The sequence below is a fragment of the Muscardinus avellanarius genome, assembly GCF_963383645.1.
Source record: "Muscardinus avellanarius genome assembly, chromosome: 1".
NCBI classification, from domain to species: Eukaryota; Metazoa; Chordata; class Mammalia; order Rodentia; family Gliridae; genus Muscardinus; species Muscardinus avellanarius.
In genome coordinates this window covers 120995245-121017112 of record NC_137786.1, presented here as the reverse complement: position 1 = coordinate 121017112, position 21868 = coordinate 120995245, and the positions used below count along the sequence as shown (strand labels likewise).

Sequence of the window (21868 nt, the reverse complement as noted above, 5' to 3'; positions counted from 1 at the left end):
TTTTTCTGGAACACAGCATTGTTTTGATAATATTTCAGTGTTTTTAATATAAGCATTTAAAAAGTTTGCTCAAATTGATACTTACGATCACTCCCTATGAAGAAGTTTAATTTTAAAATCTGTTTATGGCTGTTTTGAATTGTGAGTTGCTTGGGAGGTGAAAATGGATTGCTAGTTTTGGGGATGTTTTATCACTTCAGTGGCTTGTACCTACTCTTATGAACTTTGGTGCTGGTTTAGTCTTAATTATTTTAAGACAATGAAGAAAAACATCCAAAATGTTTAAATTTGTATCTGTATCTATATACTTATTAATTTCCTATGAAAGTGACATCTAAGACTTTTCCTCAGTACTTGTGCTCTTCTCTCATGTTCATATTGTAAATGTTATTTAAAATGTAGGCAGACTAGGCATGATGGTGCTTGCTTATAATCCCAGTACTTGGAAGGCTGAGACAGGAGGATCACAGGTTTGCGGCCAGCCTCAGTTATTTAGCAAGGCCTTCCACAACTTCATGAGACCCTGTTTCAAAATAAAGAATAAAAGCCGGGCGTGGTGGCACACACTTGTAATCCCCGTGCTTGGGAGGCAGAGACAGGAGGATGGTGCGCACTGGCTTAAGAGACCCTGTTTCCAAATAAAAAAATATAAAACAGGTCTAGGAGTGTAGCCCGGAGGTAGAAGGGTTCCCAGGAACCCCAGTACCACCAAAAAAAAAAAAAAAAAAAAAAAAAAACGGCCAGGGGTGTAGCTCAGAGGTAGAATACCCCTGGGAATTCAATCCCCAGTACCAAAAGAAAAAAGAAAAGAAAAAGAAAAAATGTAGGCAGTATGTCACTATTAAGGTACTATTATTATAGTTCTTTTTATCATTTTTATGATAGCATTGTCCAGGACACCAGTGCTTACCTTATTATGGTAAGGTCTTATTTTTTGCCCAGCCATTATCTGATCAGTGTAAATGTCTGGGTCTTAGAAAAATTCTGGAATTACTTAATATTTTTGGTGGTACTGGGGTTTCTGGAAACCCTTCTACCTTCGGGTTACACTCCCAGACCTATTTTATACTTTTTTATTTGAAAACAGGGTCTCTTAAGCCAGCGCGGCTGGCTTCAAACCTGTGCGATCCTCCTGTCTTCGCATCCCAAGTGCTGGGATTACATGTGCACCACCATGCCCGGCCGAAAAATACTAATTCTGATGTCACTTTGGGCCAAAGGTGGTTGATTAAGACTTTATGGCTAGAATTATGTAGGCAGACTTAAAGTGAGGCTTGCTTAAGTTTAGTTTTTGTGTTTAATATACAATAAATTGTATATTACATATAACAAATTGAATTTAAAGGTTTTATGGCTGGGCATGGTGGCACATGCTCTTAATCCCAAAGCTTGGAGTCTGAGACAGGAGGATCACAGGTTTGTGGCCAGCCTCAGCTATTTGTGAGGCCCTCTGAAATTTAGTGAGACTCTGTTTCAAAATAAAGAATTAAAAATAGATCTAGGGGTGTAGCTCAGATGTGGAATGCCCCGGGTTCAATCCCTAGTAGTGCAAAAAAAAAAAAAAAAAAATTAAGCTATATAAGGTAAACTGATTTCTCTTTGTAAGGTTTCTCTTTGTAAGACACATCTTTAGGATTTTTAAGTTTAATTTTTATTCTAATTTTTTTCTTGTAGTAAATGTTTAATTGCTTTGATTTAATTTAGGCATGGAAGTGTTTTGAACCGAGAGTCACCAACAGATAAGAAGCAGAAAGTTGAACGCAGTGCATCACATGATTTTGACCCCACAGGTAAAATACTAGTTGTTCTTCCAAAGAATACTGAGAATAATGAACATCAGAGTAATATAGCACAAGCCTCTGAGACGCTCAGGAGCCCCGCCGTCTGCTGCAGCGGTCTCTTGCCTTCAGTCATATGTAAGCAAACCTTTGCATCACATCTTTAACTTCCAGCACTGTAGATTCCCCTATAGAAGCATTGAAGAGTGTGCTGTATTTAAAAATAATAACAAGAATAGAAACAGTTATGTCATATAGATTACTCTATAGAAGTATCATTGCAGAGTATATTGTATTTAAGAATAATGACAATAATAGAAGTAGTTATATCATATAGATTCCCCTATAGAAACATCATTGCAGAGTGTATTGTTATTTTAAAAATAATGATAATAATAGCAATAGTTTGGGTTGCACCAGGGACTTAGTGTTAAGATAAACACCGGGGCTGGGGCTGGGGCTGGGGAAATAGCTCAGGGATAGAGAACTTGCCTAGCACGTGCAAAGCCCTGTGTTCAATCTCCAGTAGGAAGGAAAGGAAGGAAAGAAGAAAAGGGAGGGAGGGAAAAAGGGAACGGACTTATGGTATGAGCAGTAATATGTCATAAAATCAAGGATGTGACTGATGACTACAAAGTTCAGTAGTCACAAATTCACTTGTGATCATAATGAACTTGAGTATTAGATAAAATGCAACTTCAAAAATTAATTATTGTCTCATTTTAGAGTAATGAATAGAAATCCCCTTTTCTTTAGTCAAAAACATGTTCTTTCAATCTCAATAGATCTCTTCTAGAATTTTCATGTTAAGACTTCTACGTTTAATTTTATGCATATAGATTAAACTCCTCTTGTAAAATACAGGCTTTTCTTTTCCTTTTGCATTCTTATAAACTCAGATTTTGATTTATAAAAATTGCTTTAATAATTTTGCCCTTTTCATTTAAAATCAATGTATATTCTTTGAGAACATAATATTTAGTTGTATGTCTCTGTGACAAAAGATAAAGTAAGAAAATGCTGTAATCTCATACATAAGTATGTTATTTTAGATGTTTTTACTTAGAAATATAATTTCAAATATTTAACAGAGTAATATGTATTTTTAAGATGTTTTATACTAAGCTAGGCGTGGTGGTGCACGCTTGTAATCCCCGCACTTGGGAGGCGGAGACAGGAGGATTGTGCAGGTTCAAAGCCAGTCGCGTTGGCTTAAGAGACCCTGTTTCCAAAATAAAAAAATATAAAATATAGGTCTGGGAGTGTAGCCCGAAGGTAGAAGGGTTTCCAGGAACCCCAGTACCCCCCTCAAAAGATGTTTCATACTCTCAACATAAATTATGCTTCTATTTTGAAAAATACTGTAAATATTAACTAGGAAAAATGGCATGTGAATAAAGCTAATAATTTATCTTCATCTTGGGCAGTAGGCAAAAGGTAATCTCATCCATCAATTTAGCAGGCTTTGGTGGTGGGGATAGTAGTATGTCACTTTTGGATCTCCATAAATAGAGAATTCTCTATTTTTGATACCTAATTTTGAAATGATGGGGCTCAGATGCTTTTATTTTTTTATTATTATTATCTTGCTAAGAAGGGTCACAAGTTTCTGCCCTATGTTCATAAATATAGTAAAGTCTTGTTAGATTTATTCTGTATCATTCATCTGTAATGTGCTCATCTCCAAAGACAGGTTTCATAAAGAGGTATGGTACTTCATAATAAGATTGTGATAGCTTGAGTGCTTTTGCCATCTCTACATTTACCAGGTGATACATTTTGCAGCCTATTCACGTGTTGTTTTGTTTGTATTTTTATTGCACTGTCTTTTCTTTGATAAATCTTTAAAATGTCATTACGTGTGCTGTTCATGACTGGTCTAAGTGCTATCATCTGTGATGTTCATACTTTATGTTTGCACGATTTAACTTGATCATGATTCATTCTTTTCCCCCATGAAATTTTCCCCTTATATTGGTCTCCATATTTTCTATATCTCTCCTTTTCTCCCGCTCTCGTGCAGAAAGCTCCTCCAAGAAGACAAAGTCTAGTTCAGAGGAGAGTAGATCCGAGACCTATGGTAAGCTAACGTAGCTCATTCAGCCTCGTACCCTTGGCGCTCGCTTCATGCTCTTTCTTGTTTTGTATAACTGCAGCCTTTCTGTGTCTGCTCTGCATGGCGTAATCCACTGCAGGGAAAGGGAGCCTGGGGTTTTATTTGGCTGTGATGTGGAAGCTTAAGGTTGCTAGAAACTAACATTGTAGATTAAGAATAGGCCACATTACTTGTCTTCTCTTTTATCTTGTGTATGTTAGGAAAGTGGTTGTCTCTAATATGTTTGGGTCAGGTTCCTCTAAAACACATGGCTGGGCTTTGAATCCTTGAAGTCTTCTCATGTCTCATTTGAAATTTTGATAATGTAGAATTTAAGCAATTAAGTCTTTTCCTTGAAATATAGTACTAGCATAATTTAAATGTGTTAGCAATTCTTTAGAATTTTTTATTTTTTGCTTTTTAATTTTTATTGCTTTATCACCTAGAAAAGTCTTTCTTGTAGGATATATCCATAATAGCAAACAGATGTATGTTTTTTATTTCCATGCTTAAGGACCCACCCACCCTCCCTCCCTTCCTTCCTTCCTTCCTTCCTTCCTTCCTTCCTTCCTTCCTTTGTTTCTTTCTTTGTTTCTTTTGCAGTACTGGGGATTGAACTCAGGGGCATTCCACCTCCCCAGCCCTAGTTTTATGCTTTTTTTTTTTTTTTTTTGGCAGTACTGGGGATGGAGCCCAGAGGCACTGTACCTCTGAGCTACACCTCCAGCCCTATTATTTAGTCTTTTATTTTGGATACAAGGTCTCACTGAGTCACAAAGGGAGCTGAGGCTGTCCAGAAACTGCGATCCTCCTCAGCCTCCCGAATGCTGGGATTACAAGCGTGTGCCACCACGCCCGGCTCTAGTACTAGTTTTTTACTTGCTTTTTTTCTGTGTAGTTCAATAGGGAATGTATACTAGGCCTTGTGGCATGACAAGTTTATGCTCTTTCCTCATTTCAAAGTATTTTGACTCCTAATAAGTAAGAAATAGCTTTTCAGTTCCTTAAGACTTTGCCTTTCTGTTGTATGTAAAGAGCTTCCTGTAATTTGTTCTCTCCTTGGGAACAGCTGATCTTTCCTGGTAGTGCCATTCTTTCCAGTAGCCTTTGCAATGCTGGGTTTCATCTCCCTTGCTGTTTTCCTAGATCTGTGGTATGTGTGCAGAAGCTTATTGTTTGCTTTGGATGAGGACTAACAATATAGGAATCTGTGACAAGAAATAATGTACTAATATTTTTCTTACTGGTGATAGGAATAGTATACTAGTCCAGACATGTCACGAGCTTGGTAGTAGTAGAAACATTTTAAGTGGTAGTCAGGAAGCAAGGTGTGGCTTCTTTGTGTTTCTTTCTGGGGAACCCTTGAAATACCTTTTTAGGAAGAACTGAGCCACTAGTCCTCAGAAAGCATTCCTCAGAGGGTTGAATTGATCAGGACAGAGTTAGCATCCTCATATAACTCCTTGATATTGCAAATGTGTCATCACTTGTGTGTATAGACTTCTTTACACTGTGCAGTTAGCATGAGAGGATAAGATAATTTGAAGGAGTCAAGGAAAGTTGGAAATACGACCCTGAGAAGAGTCACAGAACCTGGGAACATTCTGTGTTAGTATAGAGTCTTATTACAAGCCCACTTCATGCTTTTGAGATTATATTTTTCTCCATTTGGGTAAAATTCTCTAGTATTATTAGCAAATTGTTTATTTAAAACTTTCTTAGCCATTTTTAGAGCCTGCTTTGTGAAATATTTACTTAGTTCATTTTTAAAGGAAACCAAACACTTTGCTATCAACTTTTTTCTGTTCATGTGGTCAAGTAAATACTTTTTCTATTTTCCCTTATTTTTCCCTCTGCACCTTTAAGAGTCTATTTGGACATGTGTAGATACTATTTCTGATCTGAAATTTTGATGACATCTGATTTTTTATTCTTATTAATACAATAATGGAGAAGTTTTATGTGGGCTAATGTGGGATATGAGAGATTCAGAAAGTAAATTTTGAGTTAGACTATAGCTTTTTTACTAACTTCTATCTTGTCATGAAGAGGTTTTTGCTTATAGTATTTTGTGCAAGAGCAATCCATGTCTTTTTACAGCTATCTGATTATGTTTGAGCTATCATAACAATACTATAGTCTATGTGGTTTGAACAAGAGAAATTTATTTCTTACAGTTCTAGAAGTTGGAAATCTGACACAAGAGTGCTGCTGTGGTTGGGTTCTGTTGAGTTTGCAGATAGAGACTAAGACTCTGGTGTCTCTTCTAATTCCATTATGAAGCTCTCAGACTCACCATATCCTCTAACTCTAATTACCGCTAAAGGGACCCATCTCCAAATGCCATTGCATCTGGGATTAGGGCTTTAACATAGAGATTTTGAGGAGTCATTATCATTTCCTCCATAACAGAAACAGACAATACACTGTGAAATCCCTAATCTGAAATGCTTGAGATCAGAGGTGTTTAAGATTCCACATGCCTATAATTCCCAGTACTTGGGAGGCTGAGACAGAAGGATCATAGGTTTGAAGGCAGCCTCAAAGACTTAGCAAAACCATGTTTCAAAGTAAAAAATAAAAAGGGCTGAGGGTGTAGCTCAGAAGTAGAATGCCCCTGAGTCTAATCTCTAGTACAAATAAAGAAACATATATATATATATATATATATATATATATATATATATATAGAGAGAGAGAGAGAGAGAGAGAGAGAGAGAGAGAGAAGAGAGAGAGAGAGAGTGTTATCTTGAGGGTGAGAGCCAAATTTAAACATGAAATTCATGTTATGTTTCATATGTTCATATATACTATATGCTCATAGCCCAAAGATAATTAACATCCTTCATAATTTGAGCATTTTGACTGAGACCTCTCTTACATGAGGTCAGGTATGAAATTTTTCAATCATGGAATCATATTGGATTACTAACAGTCAGCCTGTCCTTGAAATATCCCACTTTGGATACTTTTTTTTTTAGTGGTACTTGGGGTGGAATCCAGGGGCTTTCTACCTCCGGGATGTACTCCCAGACCCATTTTATATTTATTTGGAAACAGAGTCTCACTAAGTTGCCGAGAGCCTCACTAAGTAGCTGAGGCTGGCTTTGAACCTGTGCGATCTTCCTGTCTCAGCCTCCCAAACACTGGAATTAAAAGCGTGTGCCACCACGCCCAGTAGCTTTTTTTTTTTTTTTTAATAGTACTGGGGGATTGAACCCAGAGGCATTCTATCTCTGAGCTATACCCCAACCCTTTTTAAAAAAATTGTTTGAAACAGTGTCTTGCTAGGTTGTTGAGTCTTGCTACAATCCTGAAGCTGTTCTTGAACCTGTGATCCCTCTCTTTCAGCCTCCCAGATACTGAAATTATAGGCTAGCTTTATCACAGCCACCTCAGACTTCTCATATCTTTAAAGAGAAAAATTCTTATTTTGATTCTTGATCCCACTAAGCTATTATTATTTTTCTTCTTCAGCCATACAAAGACTGTTCTATGTGTACCTCTGGTGGCCTCATAACCCATTTGCTTCTTAACCTGTTATAATCTGACTTCTGAACCTGTGTTGTTTGAAAGCAGAGCCATGTCATCTTAACTTGAAATTTTACTAACATACTTTCAGTTCTTGCATCCTGCAGATACCCTTTCTTTGATTTTTCTAATACGACACCAACCTGTTCTTTGTAATTGTCCTGTCTCTTATATGTGTAGGTATGGCCCAGTTTCTGTCCCTAATCTTTCTTCCCCGCCAGTCACATTTTTAACTGTTTGCTAAAGGCTTCCCCGCTAAGTGTGTCTCAAATTCATAACAACCAGCCAGATGTGGTGGCGCACGCTTGTAATCCCTGCACTTGGGAGGTGGAGACAGGAGGATCGCGCAGGTTCAAAGCCAGCCGCGCTGGCTTAAGAGACCCTGTTTCCAAATAAAGAAAAGTATAAAAATAGGTCTGGGAGTGTAGCCTGGAGATAGCAAGGTTTCCAGGAATCCCAGTACCACCAAAAAAAAAAAAAAAAAAAAAAAAAAAAAAATCATAATGACCAGAAGTCCGGCTTCTCTGATTCCCCTTACTCTTTCAGTGGCTCTGCAGCTCCCCCATTCACCTGCTCTCATTTCCTTAACGCCATTCTTTACTTCTCCTTGTTTCCTTTTTTCTGTGTTGTCAACTGGTTGCCAGGTCACCTTGATTCTACCATCACAATATCTGACAGCCTTTACTCCTTAAGTCCATCCCCACTGCCTTATTCGTTAAGACTATTTTAATAGGTTCATAAATTTCTTTCACTTCAGCTTCTTGTTGGTTTATTTTCTTTTCTCTATTCTTTTATATTTTGCCTTCATCTCCTAGATTAATATTACTAGTATAAGGATTTGGCCATTCATCTTCTAGGAAAGTTCAAATAGTTAATTAAGATGTATGAAAACTTGTTTCCAATTTATCATTCTACCGTAACCTACTAACATACACCCGAAGGTACCAGACTCTACCAAATTTTCATTCCCAGTATGTCTTGTTGCTCTTCCTCTGCTTAACACAGTTTCTGCTGTCTGGAATGGTTGGTTTGCCTCCTGCAACTTAGAACCTACCATCCTTCAGTGTTCACTTCAAATACTGGTACAGAATTGCACTCAGATACAAGGAATAAGTTCAAGAGATCTATTGTTCCTCATGATTAATGATGATATATTGTATTCTGAAAAATTAGAAGACAGTAGATGTTAAGTGTTGTTACTAGAAAAATGATAACTGTATGAGGTAATATATTTGCTAATTGTCTAGATTTAACTATTTCACAATATATACATCTATCTATCTCTACATACATATATATACTTCAAAACATCATGCTATATACAATAAATACAAACAGTTTTATTTGTCATTTTTTAAAAAAAAACCCTACTGCCTCATTCACAGGGCTTTTCTATGTTTGCCTAACTAGTTTTGTTATTTCTAAATGTTGACATCAGGCTTTGTGTCCAGTTATTTGTATCATTATTCATTATATCTCCTTATTTTCTGACTTCTTAAGTGAGTTTTGAATGAATGATTGTTGAGAATGAGATGAAGGATTTTAGTAGAGAGAATTGATAGAATAAGGTCTTTACTCACCTCAGTTGGCCTTTTCATCCCTTCTGAAAACCCTTTTTAAAGTCGAAGAAAAGCTGGGTGTGGTGGCACATGCTTGTAATCCCAGCATTTGGGTGGCTGAGACCTGAGGATCGCGGTTCGCGGACAGCCTCAGCTACTTAGTGAGGCCCTCTGCAACTCAGTGAGACCCTGTTTCAAAATAAAGAATAAAAAATAGGGCAGGGGCTGTAGCTTGGAGGTTGAATGCCCCTGGGTCCCATCCCCAGACCCGCAAAAAAAAAAAAAAAAAAAAAAAAAAAAAAGTAGAGGAAAATATAATCTAGAAAAGAGATTTATTGCCACGTGTGGTGGTGCATGCTTTTAATCCCAGTTTTTCAGGAGGCTGAGGGAGGAGGATCAACAAGTTCAAAGCCAACCTGGGCAACTTAGCAAGACCCAGTCTCAAAATATAAAAAAAGTTGGGCTGTAGTTTACCAGTAGGGAACCCCTGGGTGACCCAATGCAAAAAGAAAAAATATATACTTCAAAACATCATGCTATATACCATAAATACAAATAATTTTTATCTATCAGTTAAAAAAAAACACTACTGCCTCCTTCACAGGGCTTTTCTATGTTTGCCCAGCTACTTTCTTATTTCTTGTAATAGTCTAGAAGAATGAAATCAGCAGACTTGGAACTCTAGGCTCCTCTTGCTGGCATCGTTGCACGTTTAGACTGCAGAAGCTTCTTTTAAAGGATTAGCTGAGGTCTTACTCATAAAACATGTATGTCTGGCAGCAGTTTAAAAATGAGCTGTTTTTATTAGGTTGCACATAGTTTTTTTCCACACCCTTCCCTGAAGCCAATTCTTAAGAGGTGAGACACAGAGAAGTTTGGTCATGTAGTAAATTAAAGGTGAAAAAGAGTAATGTGTGTTCTCTAAAGTGAATATGGTGTAGGAGGTTTAGCATGTTGCTATACATGTTTAACACTTCATCCTCATTAATTAACTCCCTGGCACTATAGTTTTGACCTTTTCCCCCAGGAATATAATATAGTGATACTTGAGAATAGTTTCTTACATTTTTTAGAATACCTATTTATTGCTTCTTCCTCTACTCCAAGCATTACAAAGACTTTTTTCTTCCAACATTCTAAATACTGTCATTGATAATTATCTACAGACCAAGAAGCAGTCTTTTTATGTTGGTTTCACATGCCATATTATCATAATAGAAAACAAAACATGTTCTTTGTTATGAAGAGGAAATAAAATCTAGGAATGAATAGTATTTACGTAAATTTGATAGAATATCTTTGCCCATTGATGAGAATAACCATAGTATCAGTTTCAGCTTTCAGAAAAATATTAGAACACAAAATAAAGAAAAATTTCTTTGTGAATAAAGGGGTTAGTTTGGGGTACCTGGGGAACCAAATTGCTTTGGTTGGAGTTTTGCCAGGCTAAAGATTAATAATCAGTGTTGTTACAGAAGTATTTTTCTACTGTACATGATATTCAGGACTGTGATATTTATCTTATTTAAAAATGATTGGATGGTGGCGCATGCTTGTAATCCCAACATTTGGGAGGCTGAGACAGGAGGATCACAGTTTGCGGACAGCCTTAGCTACTACTTAGTGAGGCCCTTTGCAACTCAGTGAAACCCTGTTTCAAAATAAAGAATAAAATATAGGGCTGGGGGTATAGCTCAGAGGTCCCGGGATTCCATCTTCAGTACTGCAAAAACAAGACCAAAAAAAAAAAAAAAAAAAATGATTGGAGCTGGGCTTGGTGGTGCACGCTTGTAATCCCAACATTTGGGAAGCTGAGACAGGAGGATCACAGTTCACAGCCAGCCTCAGCTACTTAATGAGGCCCTTTGCAACTCAGTGAGACCCTGTTTCAAAATAAAGAATAAAAAATAGGGCTGGGGGTGTAGCTTGGAGGTAGAATCCCCCTGAATTTCATCCCCAGTACCAAAAGAAAAAAAAATTGGGGTTGGGCATGGTGGTGAACCCCTGTAATACCAATACTTGTGAGGCTGAGACAGGAGGATTATAGGTTTGAGACCAACCTCAGCAACTTAATATCCTGTTTCAAAATTTAAAAAAAAAAGAATAAAATAGGGCTAGAGATATAGCTCAGAGGCAGAATGCTACTGGGTTCAAGTCCCAGTTACACACACACACACACACACACACACACACACACACACACGTACACGCACACCCACACGTGCAGTGCAGTCACAATGATTTGGTATTGTTTATTTTAAAATTTATGTAAAATATATTCAGATTTATTAACTTTATTGAGAGATTGTCATATGACAGACACTATGCTAAGGGCTTGAGATACAGAGATAGTAAAAGGATGTGCCTGCTTTCTAGACATTCACAGTCTAATACAAAAAAAGACTTGTGATGCCTCTTGATAAGTGTATAGAAATGGATTTCTCACTAGTGCTTCATGTGTACCTAAAAAATGGATAACTGTGAAAAAAATCCCTTCATATGGCGCCAAGAACAATGGGAACAAGAAAGCTTGACTATGACAGTTTCTTTGTTGAGTGTCTGTGCTTCATGTCCCCAAAGAGCTGGAATACAGCTCAAAACCAGGAGACTAGAAGACCTTATAAAGTTCTTTCAGAGAGTGCACATTTGTATAGTAGTCATGATTGATAAACTTTATCACATACAATAAGGGATTTAGCAATAAAACAAAAGCCATGTACTATATGTGTAGAAAAAGTAAAAATTATAGATGCAGGCTTTTTTTTTTTATTAATTGAGGGGGTTGCTGAAAATTGAACCCAGGGACAATCTACCTCTGAGCTAAACTCCCAGCCTTATTTTATTCTTCATTTGAAACAGAGTCTTGATAATGCTGCCAAGACTAACCTTGAACTTGTGATTCTCCAATCTTGGCCTCCCAAGTACTGGGATTAGAGGCATGTACCACACATCTGGCTTAAATTAATGAAAATTTTGAAAATGGCTGTTTTGGAGTTGAATGCGCTTTTCTCTCCCTTCTCTCACAACATATGCACCTGTTGTCTGCACCACACTGATTCTTACTTAAATGTTGTCATTACTCTTATCTTTCAGTGATACCCTTCCCTGCTAAGATTGTAAGTTCTTCAAGAGCAAAGGCTCCTAGTCATTTTGTATTCCTTACAGCACCTACAGCCTGCAGTATTAGATAATTAGTAGATGCTTAATACAAATTTGCTAAAACAAAAGATGATTTTTTTCAAGAAGATTATTTCAGTGCTGTGATAATCTAGCCAGTGTTGGTGATTTCAGTGTTACCAGAGGGTGGAATTTTTCAGTCTGAAGTGGGTCAAAACAACTTTTCTATAAGTGACCATTTCTCTTTAGAAAAAGGAAAAACATGATTTGATTCTGAGTGGAAGGGAACATAATAGACCTGAGCACTTGAGAAACAAGATTTCTGCGTTTTAAATGTAATTAGGTAACTTAGTTTGGGCTTCAGTATGATTCAGATCTGAGTTTATGCATATGGCACAGACTGGTAGGACAAAATAGTATTGTTAATTTGAATTCCATAGATTCTGAACTGGCTGTGTGTGCAAGGTGTGTTTCCTTTTTATAGTGGTCTGGTTGTTGAAGTACACAGAGTCTTGGACTAGCAGGTAGACTTAGAATAACAGGCCTGCATAGTAGAGAAAGATGGATAGAATACTACATGGCTTCCCCTCTTCCTCTTTACCCTTTGTTCCTCCTTTTTAAAAGTTTTTTGTACTGGGGATCAAACCCAGAGGCATTCTGCCTCCAAGCTACACCCCCAGACCGATTTTATTTCTTACTTGGAAACAGGGTCTCCCTAGGTTAAGGAGAGTCTCACTACTTGATAAGGCTGTTCTCGAACTTGTTATCCTCCTGTCTCAGCCTCCCAAGTACTAGGATTACAACCGTGTGCTACCACAACTGGCTGTTCTTTTGATGTAACATTAAAAGAGAAGTTTTTCAGGCTAAAACCATTATGAATAGGGGAAGACAACTTGGCATTATTCTAAAGTAATCCCAATACAGTTTCTTAGGACTGTAGGTATATTTTTTACTTTATTCATTCATTCATTCATTCATTCATTCATTCTTGTGGTACTAGGGATTGAACTCAGGGGGATTCTACCTCTGAGCTACACTCCCTGCTGCTGCTGCTGCTGCTGCTGCTGCTGCTGCTGCTGCTTATTATTATTATTATTATTATTATTATTATCTTTTATTTTGAAAAAGCGTCTCACTAGATTGATGAGAGTCTCACTATTTTTTGAGGCTGGCTATGAACCTTGTAATCTTCCTGTCCCAGCCTCTCAAATACTGGGATTACAGGTGTGCACCACCATGCCTGTTTTGTAGGTGTATTTGTAAGATTAACTTTGCATAGCTGGTCATGGTGGCACTAGCCTGTGGTTCCAGCACTTGAGAAGCTGAGAGAAGAGAATTGCTGGTTCGAGGCCAGCCTCAGCAACCTAGTGAGTCACTGTTTCAAAATAAAAAGTAGAAAGAACTGGGGGCGTAGCTCAGAGGTAGAATGCCCTGTGTTCAGTGCCTAGCCTCTCCCCCTTCTCCCTGTCAAAACTGACTATACATAGTGGTAATTTTTCTCTCTGTTCACCCCCGTTTCTGAACTTCCTTTCATCTCTCTACTTTTCTGAACTTTGTTAATTCATTAGCAATTTTCAAAAATTTCCTTCTGTTCCAGAATACATGCCAGGTTAGGAGATAAGATTTGAACAAGATACAGCCCCTACATCCTTAGAGCATGTAACAATGTGGAGATAAACACAGATACCATCAGTATTGAGTGACAGTGAAGTAACAGGAGTAACCAGAAGGCTCAGTGGGAATCTATAAAAGGGTAATTAGGAAATGCTCTCTTCTTTTTTGGGCCATTCTGGGTATTGAACTCAGGGCCTCTTACATACTAGGCAAGTGTTCCACCACTGAGCTACATCCCTAGGAAAAGCTTTTAAGAGGATGCCATCTGCTTCTTATGGATTTCTTGCCATCCATCCATCCATTCCTTCCGTCCTTCCTTCCTTCCTTCCTTCCTTCCTTCCTTCCTTCCTTCCTTCGTGGAACTGGGGATGGAACCCTTCTACCTCCGGGCTACACTCCCAGACCTATTTTTTATACTTTTATTTGGAAACAGAGTCTCTTAAGCCAGCGAGGCTGGCTTCGAATCTGCGTGATCCTCCTATTTCCACCTCCCAAGCACGGGGCTTACAAAGGTGCACCACCACGCCCGGTGCCATCTCTCATTTTCTAAAGCTTCTGTAACAAGTCTTGTTCTTTAACATTTATCTTTAAAATTTATCTTCTCTTCTTTCCCTATCCAAAGCTAATTTTCTTGTCAAAACAAAAACAAAGACATAATTGGGGATTGATCCTGTTTTTTGCATTAATGATAGTATATTTACATAAAAATATTTGTATTTAATTTAATTTTTAATAGTAGCATGGATAGGTAAGTAAGATATTTCTTTTTTTGTGTGTGTGGTACTAGGGGTGGAACCTGGGGGCTTTCTACCTCTGGGCTATCCTCCCAAACCTAGTTTTTTTATACTTTATTTGGAAACAGGGTCTCACTAAGTTGCTGAGAGCCTCACTAAGTAGCTGAGGCTGGCTTCGAACCTGTGCGATCCTCCTGTCTCAGCCTCCCAAGTGTGGGGATTATAAGCATGTGCCACCACGCCTGGCTAAGTAAGATATTTCTGAGTAGGAAACTCACAGGACAACTTCTTCTAATCATAATAAAATAAGAGTTAACATTTATGAACACTTAATATTTCTCAGGCATTAAGCTAAGTGCTTTTATACATTATATTCAGGCAAAATGTATAAACATAGCAAACTCCTTAACTCCTACTACTTTATAGATAGGCTCTTCTCTTTAGGCATCTGGAGAAAAGTATGTCTAAGAAGCTCAGTCGCTTAGTATAGCAACTACCAGTATTAGAAACCTACATTTCATCGATTTTTCAGGTTTTAAGACAGGGGTGGCCAGGCATGGTAGCACACGCTTCTAATCCCAGCATTCGGGAGGCTGAGATCGGAGGATCGCGGTTCGCAAACAGCTTCAGCTACTTAGTGAATCCCTCCACAATTTAGTGAGATTCTGTTTCAAAATAAAGAATAAAAAATAGGGCAGGGGGTGTAGCTCGGAGATCGAATGCCCTTGTGTTCCATTTCTAGATCTGCAAAATGAAAGAAAAAAGGAAAAGAAAAAAAAACCAAACAGGGGTATGGGAGAACTGGGAGGCATGGTTATAATATAAAGATATATGTATATATATATATATATATATATATATATATATATATATATATATACATATATCTTTATATATATAATATGTATATATATTTGGTGTTTTAATTGACTTGATATTTATTTTAAAGTCACAATATCTATTTCAAAATTTCCAAGCAATTATTAAAGAGGTCATGAGATATTTATGTTTCCAGAAGCAAACCTGGACTTCAAAAGATTCATGCAAAACATTGTGCTTATTCTGAGGTTCACTGATTCTTCTATTTTATTTATCTAACAGAATTATTATTATTATTATTATTATTATTTTTTTTTTTTTTTTTTTTTTTTGTGGAACTGAGGTTCCTGGAAACCCTTCTACCTCTGGGCTACACTTCCAGACCCATTTTATATTTTTATTTGGAAACAGAGTCTCTTAAGCCAGCAAGGGGCTTTGAACTAGCACGATCCTCCTGTCTCCGCCTTCCAAGCCCGGGGATTACAAGTGTGCGCTACCACACCCAGCTATCTACCAGAAATTTTGAAGAATGCTTTCTTGCTTGATTTTATGAATTCATACCCGTTCTGTTTATGGGTTTCCTGATGACTTTGAAGGCAGCAACATTGAGTAGATGATAAGGGTTGGCTTCTCATGGCTTCTTTTCTGCCCTATTATTTTACTCTTTCATGGAAGTAATGAGTTTGTGAAAGCAAATAATATTTGGTACTTATCACTCTCTAGAATTGATGGCTTTGTTTAATGTTGAAAACCAATTTTAAGGTAAAAAATACATAAATTAAGATGTATTCATTTTAAACAGATGGTTTGAAGAGTTTTTTTGTGTGTGTGTGTGTGTGTGGGTCTAGTGATGGAACCCAGGGGCATTTGACCTCTGAGCTGTACCCCCTTCCCTATTTTTTATTCTTTATTTTGAAACGGTCTCACTGAGTTGCAGAAGGCCTCACTAAGTAGCTGAGGCTGTCTGCGAACCACCATCCTCCTGTCTCAGCCTCCCGAATGCTGGGATTACAAGCGTGCACCACCACGCTCGGCTGGTTTGAAGAGTTTTGACAAGTGGAAATACGCATGAGAATATTTAAGGTAGAGAATATTTCCATCAGCTCAGAAAGTTTGTTTCTTTTTTGGAGTTCTTTCTAGTGCTTCTCTAACCACTCGCCATTGTTTTTTATTGCTGTAGTCTAGTAGGGTTTTGCCCTCTTCCTTAAGGTACAGTATTTGCTTTCTTTTGCATTTGGTTTCTTTTGGTTAGCATGCTATTGTGATTCATCCTATTGTTGTGGATATGAGTGGTCCTTTCTCTTCTCTTTCCTGCCAGACAGTATTTCATCATAGGAGTATTTGAATTGTTTTTGGTTTTTGTCTCCATGAACACTTAAGCAATAGTCTTTATGTGGATATGAACTTTTGTTTCTCTTAGGAGTGAAATTGCTGGGTCATATGTAAATGTTTGTTTACCTTTGTAAGAAATTTCCAAACTGTTTTCCCAAGGGTTTGTACAATGGGATGAGTTCCTTTTATATCCTTGCCAACACTTGGTATGATCCATCTTTTTATTTTTAGCCATTCTGGTTGGTATGCAGTTATTTTCTTGTGGTTTTAATTTACATTTTTCTGATGACTGCAAATGTTAAGCACCTTTGCATGTGCTTATTTGCCATTAGTGTATCTTTCTGTGTGATACTCTTACTGAAAGTTTTTGGTTCTTTTTTTTTTTTTTTTTTTTTTTTTTGGTGGTACTGGGGTTACTGGAAGCCCTTCTGCCTTCAGGCTATACTCACAGACCTATTTTTACATTTTTTTAAATTTGGAAACAGGGTCTCTTAAGCCAGCGCGTGCGGCTGGCTTCGAACCTGCACGATCCTCCTGTTTCTGCCTCCCAAGCGTGGGGATTACAAGCGTGCGCCACCACACCTGGCTTATACTTTTTTATTTGGAAACAGAGTCTTTTAAAATTTGTCAATCGATTATTATAGTTGCGTTTTTTTTTTTTTTGTTGTTGTTGTTTTTTTTTTGCTGTACTGGTGATGGAACCCAGGGGCATTCTACCTCCAAGATAAAGCCCCAGACCTATTTTTGTATCCTTAATTTTGAAACAAGGTCTCACTAGAGCCTCACCAAATTGCTGAAGCTGTCTGCTAACCTGTGATCCTCTTGTCTCAGTCTCCCAAGCACTGGGATTACAAGTATGTGCCACCATGCCTAGCTTAGAGTTGCTTTTAAAGATAGAATCTGGATCTAGGTCCTTTATCAGATATTTGTACTATATTGTAAATATTTTCTCCTATTCTGTGGCTTGGATTTTAATTATTAGTGTCCCAGAAAAGCAAATGTTTTCAATTTTGAGTTCAATTTACTAGGTTTTTTTTTTTTTTTCCTTTTATATAGTTGGTATGTTTCACTTCCTAAGAGATCTATGTCTATTTTTAGATCTTGAAGATTTTCTCCTATGTTCTGAAAAGTTTTAGCATTTATGTTTAGGCCACTGTTGTGTTTTTGTTTTATTTTTTTCTCTTTTGTATCTTGCAGTGCTAGGGATTGAACCTAAGGACTTGTGCATACACGGCAAGGTCTCTACTCCTGAACTAGCCCTCGTGATCTGTTTTAAGTTGATTTCTGTGTAGGCCATGAGTTCATGGTGCATGTTTTCTAGATGGAGATACTGTTATTCCAGTCTTTAGTAAATTCACATATTTATTGTGTTGTCATCAGCAAGAACAAACAATAAGAATATATAATTACTTTATAACCCTTAATATATCCTTTGTACATCCTATTTATTTAAAATATTGAGCCAGGTGTGGTGGCACACACTTGTAATCTTACTGGTTGGGAGGTTGAGAAAAGGAAGATCACAGGTTCGAGGATAGCCTCAGCAAGTAGTAAAACCCTCATCAACCTTGCAAGACTGTGTTTAAAAAAAAAAAAAAAAAAAAAGATCTGGAAGTGTAGCTTGGAGGTTGAATGCCCCTGGTTTCAATCCCCAGTACCACAAAAAATATAAATAAAATAGTAATAAAAGATTGTGACTTTTGATATGAAAATCTTTGTTTGAAAGAAGTTTTATTTTCTAACCATGGTTATCTTTTTGTTATTGTACATGTTCATCGCACATGTTATACGTATTTTGTTTTTGGTGTAATGTTTTGTCTATACAAAGCTATAAGTATATGTTGTCTCTGGCTAACATAGGGTTCAGGGTTTTCAGATCTGATCTATAATCAATAACCATGGTTATCTTTTTGTTATTGTACATGTTCATCGCACATGTTATACGTATTTTGTTTTTGGTGTAATGTTTTGTCTATACAAAGCTATAAGTATATGTTGTCTCTGGCTAACATAGGGTTCAGGGTTTTCAGATCTGATCTATAATCAAAACGGAACTAATCAGGGTTCTACTCTGGGACATTTCTCTTCCTTTGGTGCGGTTTCTTTGTTTTTTCCTTGCCTGGACAGTTTTTACTTGCCATTTAACTAGAAGTAAAACAAATTCTCCTATAGCAATCAGGTAAGTATATGAAAGAGATGAAAAAATTGGTTGAGCTCACAGGTTTTTTTTTTCCTCTTTTCTGTTTTTATTTATTTTTCACAGTGCTAGGGTCCAAACCCAAGGCTGCACGTGCTAGGCAAATGCTCTACAGCTGAGCTACGCCTCCGACCCTGCCCTTTTCCCCCTTTTTTCTTCTGTGTTTATTTTTCCTTTAGGCCAGAGTTTTTCTTTGTTTAGAACTCTTTCCTTTCTCTTCCCTCTTGGAGAATAGCTGCTGGTTTTTCTGAAAGCACCTTCTTTCTCTGTACAGTCATTTTTCCTGAGATTAAGATTGAATTTCTCGGGAATTTCTCATAGGATGCTTCCAGCCTAGTGTTCTACAATGCTTGATTTTTGGGGAGCTAAATGCCAATTTACAGCATAGGCATAAAAGAAGATTTTATATTGCAAATAAGTAAAATAGATGTAAATGGGCTTTTCTCTTATCTCATCTCTAATACTTCATCTTTCCAGATTTCCGTAGCTGTTATAATCTTGGAGCAATTCTACTCTTCCTCTCCAGTGAGAAACCAGTATTTGTGACTCTTGTGATATTCCTGTATTTGTGTATGGGGGTAGTGTTCTTTTGTACATCTGAACATCATGAGCTACCGTGTATTTCTGTATATAGAAAATAGTTCATTATTAATGTATAATCATGGTCTTTTTCTTCCTGTTTTCTCTTTTTCCCTACCCTGTGGTTCTTATGCAGGTCTTGTTCAGCGTTGTGTAATCATCCAGAAAGATGACAATGGATTTGGGCTGACGGTCAGTGGAGACAATCCAGTCTTCGTACAGTCTGTGAAAGAAGGCAAGGCATTTTTAAAAACAGTTCTGTCACATGGTAGCAAACAATAAGAATAGAAAAGCTTAAATAATGTCTGTTGCCCAGAATAGAATAATTAGTGGGATTGCAGGTCATCAGGTAGACTATGTGCTAGGTTTATCTGTAGTATTATAGGAATGAATTAATCTTAGTTAATTTTCTTTATGATTTGTAGAAATAAAATAGTTCTTAAATAATATTATAATCACAGGACTCCTTAGTTATTGACACTTTATGGGTTGTCACATACAGAAGTGTCTAAAATTGCATTTCTTTATGATTCCATTGATATCTAATCCCTGGTAGGGATAGGTTAAAGAGGTGATAATAGGCTCAAAATAATTAATTCTTTTCCAGAAATGACTATACCGTCTCTTGCAATTACCATGTATTTAATATTTCCTTTATATTGTGTGCTGTAATCTGAGGTAGGTATTTTTTAATACCCATTTTAGAGGTGATACTGAGGCTCAGAGTAAGGAAACATAAAATAAGTCTGAGTCAGACAACTAAGTGAGCACCAGAGGTAGGACTTGAACACATCTGTAGACCTTACAGCCCTTATTTAACTGCTTCTTATACTACTGCTCTTTCAAGATTATCAGCAAATACAAGTGAATCATGTTTTAAATAATCAATTTCTAATACAGATGGAGCAGCCATGCGGGCAGGAGTACAGACAGGTGATCGAATCATCAAGGTAAGGAAAAGACTTATTAGGGAGCTCATGGTAGATTTAAAAACAACATATATTAGCCATATTCTTTTTTTCTCACTTGAATTTTTGTAAAAAAACAGCACATAGCCAGGCATGGTGGTGCATGCTTGTAATCACAGCGCTTGGGAGGTTGAGACAGGAGGATTGCACAGGTTTGAAGCCAGCCTCAGCTACTTAGTAAGGCTCTCAGAAACTTAGACACTGTTTCAAAATAAAGTATTAGGTAGAAAGCCCCTGGGTTCCACCTCCAGTACAACAATAAATAAATACATACGTACGTACATACATACATACATACATCAACAAATCAGCACATTACTTATGCATTTGTTGACTATAAAAACCTATTTTGTTTTTTAAATTCATATTTCCCTTTAAGAAAAGGCATAATAAGAAGCCTAACATGGTGGCAGAGGCCTGTAATCTTAGGACTTCAGAGACGGAGACAGTAGAATCGCAGCCTCAGAAACTTAGGGAGACCCTGTTTTGAAATAAAAATAAAAATTGGGCTGGGGGTATGGCTCAGAGGTAGAATGCCCCTAGGTTCATCCCCAGTATCTCACTTCCAAAAAAGAAAGAAAAATTACAGTAAAGGGCTTGAATAAATGGAATTAAGAACCCACCGTTGTTGCTGTTGTATAGATCACTTCTGTCCTGATTAATGTGTTAGCAAGAGAGTCTCATCAAAATATGGAAATGAAATTGTGGTGGTAGTGCACTTTTAAGCCTGTTGTTCTGACAGATGAATTTCACAAAGGTATAAGATTAGCTAAAGATAAACAGGACCATAGCTTCATGGTAGAGTACTTGCCTAGCATATGCAAGACCCTGGGTTCATCCCCAGCACCATTTAAAGAAAAAAAGACTAGCTAAAGAAGAAACTGTTTTATGTATATGGGCATGTAGGAAAGGAGCTGGTATGGACTGACTTTAAGTCTGTCACTCTGTTCTAGATCTAGACCTGGTAAAAATACAGATCAGTGCAACACAATGGAGAATCCAGAGACAGGCCTTGAATTCTGGTCAGTAGAGAAAGAATAGATTTGTCAGTAATTACTCTTGAAAGAATTGACTGAATTTGATTACCAAAATCAAATTATTGTACAGGAAAAGACACCATGAACATGTTTTACAAAAATTAATTGGAAAATATCCTTATTTTAAGGAATACTTTTAAATACTAAGGAAAGAATAATTCTAACTAAAAAAAATAGGCAAAAAATTTTACTGGGCAATTCTCCAAAGTAACTGAAATAAATAACATATTAATGATGGTATGTGCAACCTCACTAATAACAAAGAAGTAGAAATTCTTTAATTCACTTATCTCTTTAGATAATTGAAAATATTTATCAGATTGTGAGGAAGTTTAAGGATTGATAATATACCTTCAGCATAGATTGGGCATAGTACAGTAACTGCTCCCATAATTTTGAGTATAAATTAGGTAAAATATGTTGGGATAGAAAAATGTGACTATATATCCAAAATCTTTAAGGAACCTTTACCAGGAATTTTGCTTTTGGGAACTTATCTCAGGAAATG

At 37.1% G+C, this 21868-nt stretch overlaps 1 protein-coding gene across 1 annotated transcript in view; it reads left to right on the top strand.

Annotated features, from left to right (window-relative positions):
* Nucleotides 1-21868, top strand: part of ARHGEF12 (Rho guanine nucleotide exchange factor 12) — a gene marked incomplete at both ends in the record, with an annotated part of 167935 nt that overhangs the window by 76013 nt on the left and 70054 nt on the right. The window contains 4 exons of the mRNA XM_080715851.1: nucleotides 1705-1790; nucleotides 3802-3858; nucleotides 19492-19590; nucleotides 20256-20305. Coding sequence (XP_080571977.1) covers nucleotides 1705-1790; nucleotides 3802-3858; nucleotides 19492-19590; nucleotides 20256-20305 — 292 coding nt within the window. The remainder of the gene's footprint in view (nucleotides 1-1704; nucleotides 1791-3801; nucleotides 3859-19491; nucleotides 19591-20255; nucleotides 20306-21868) is intronic.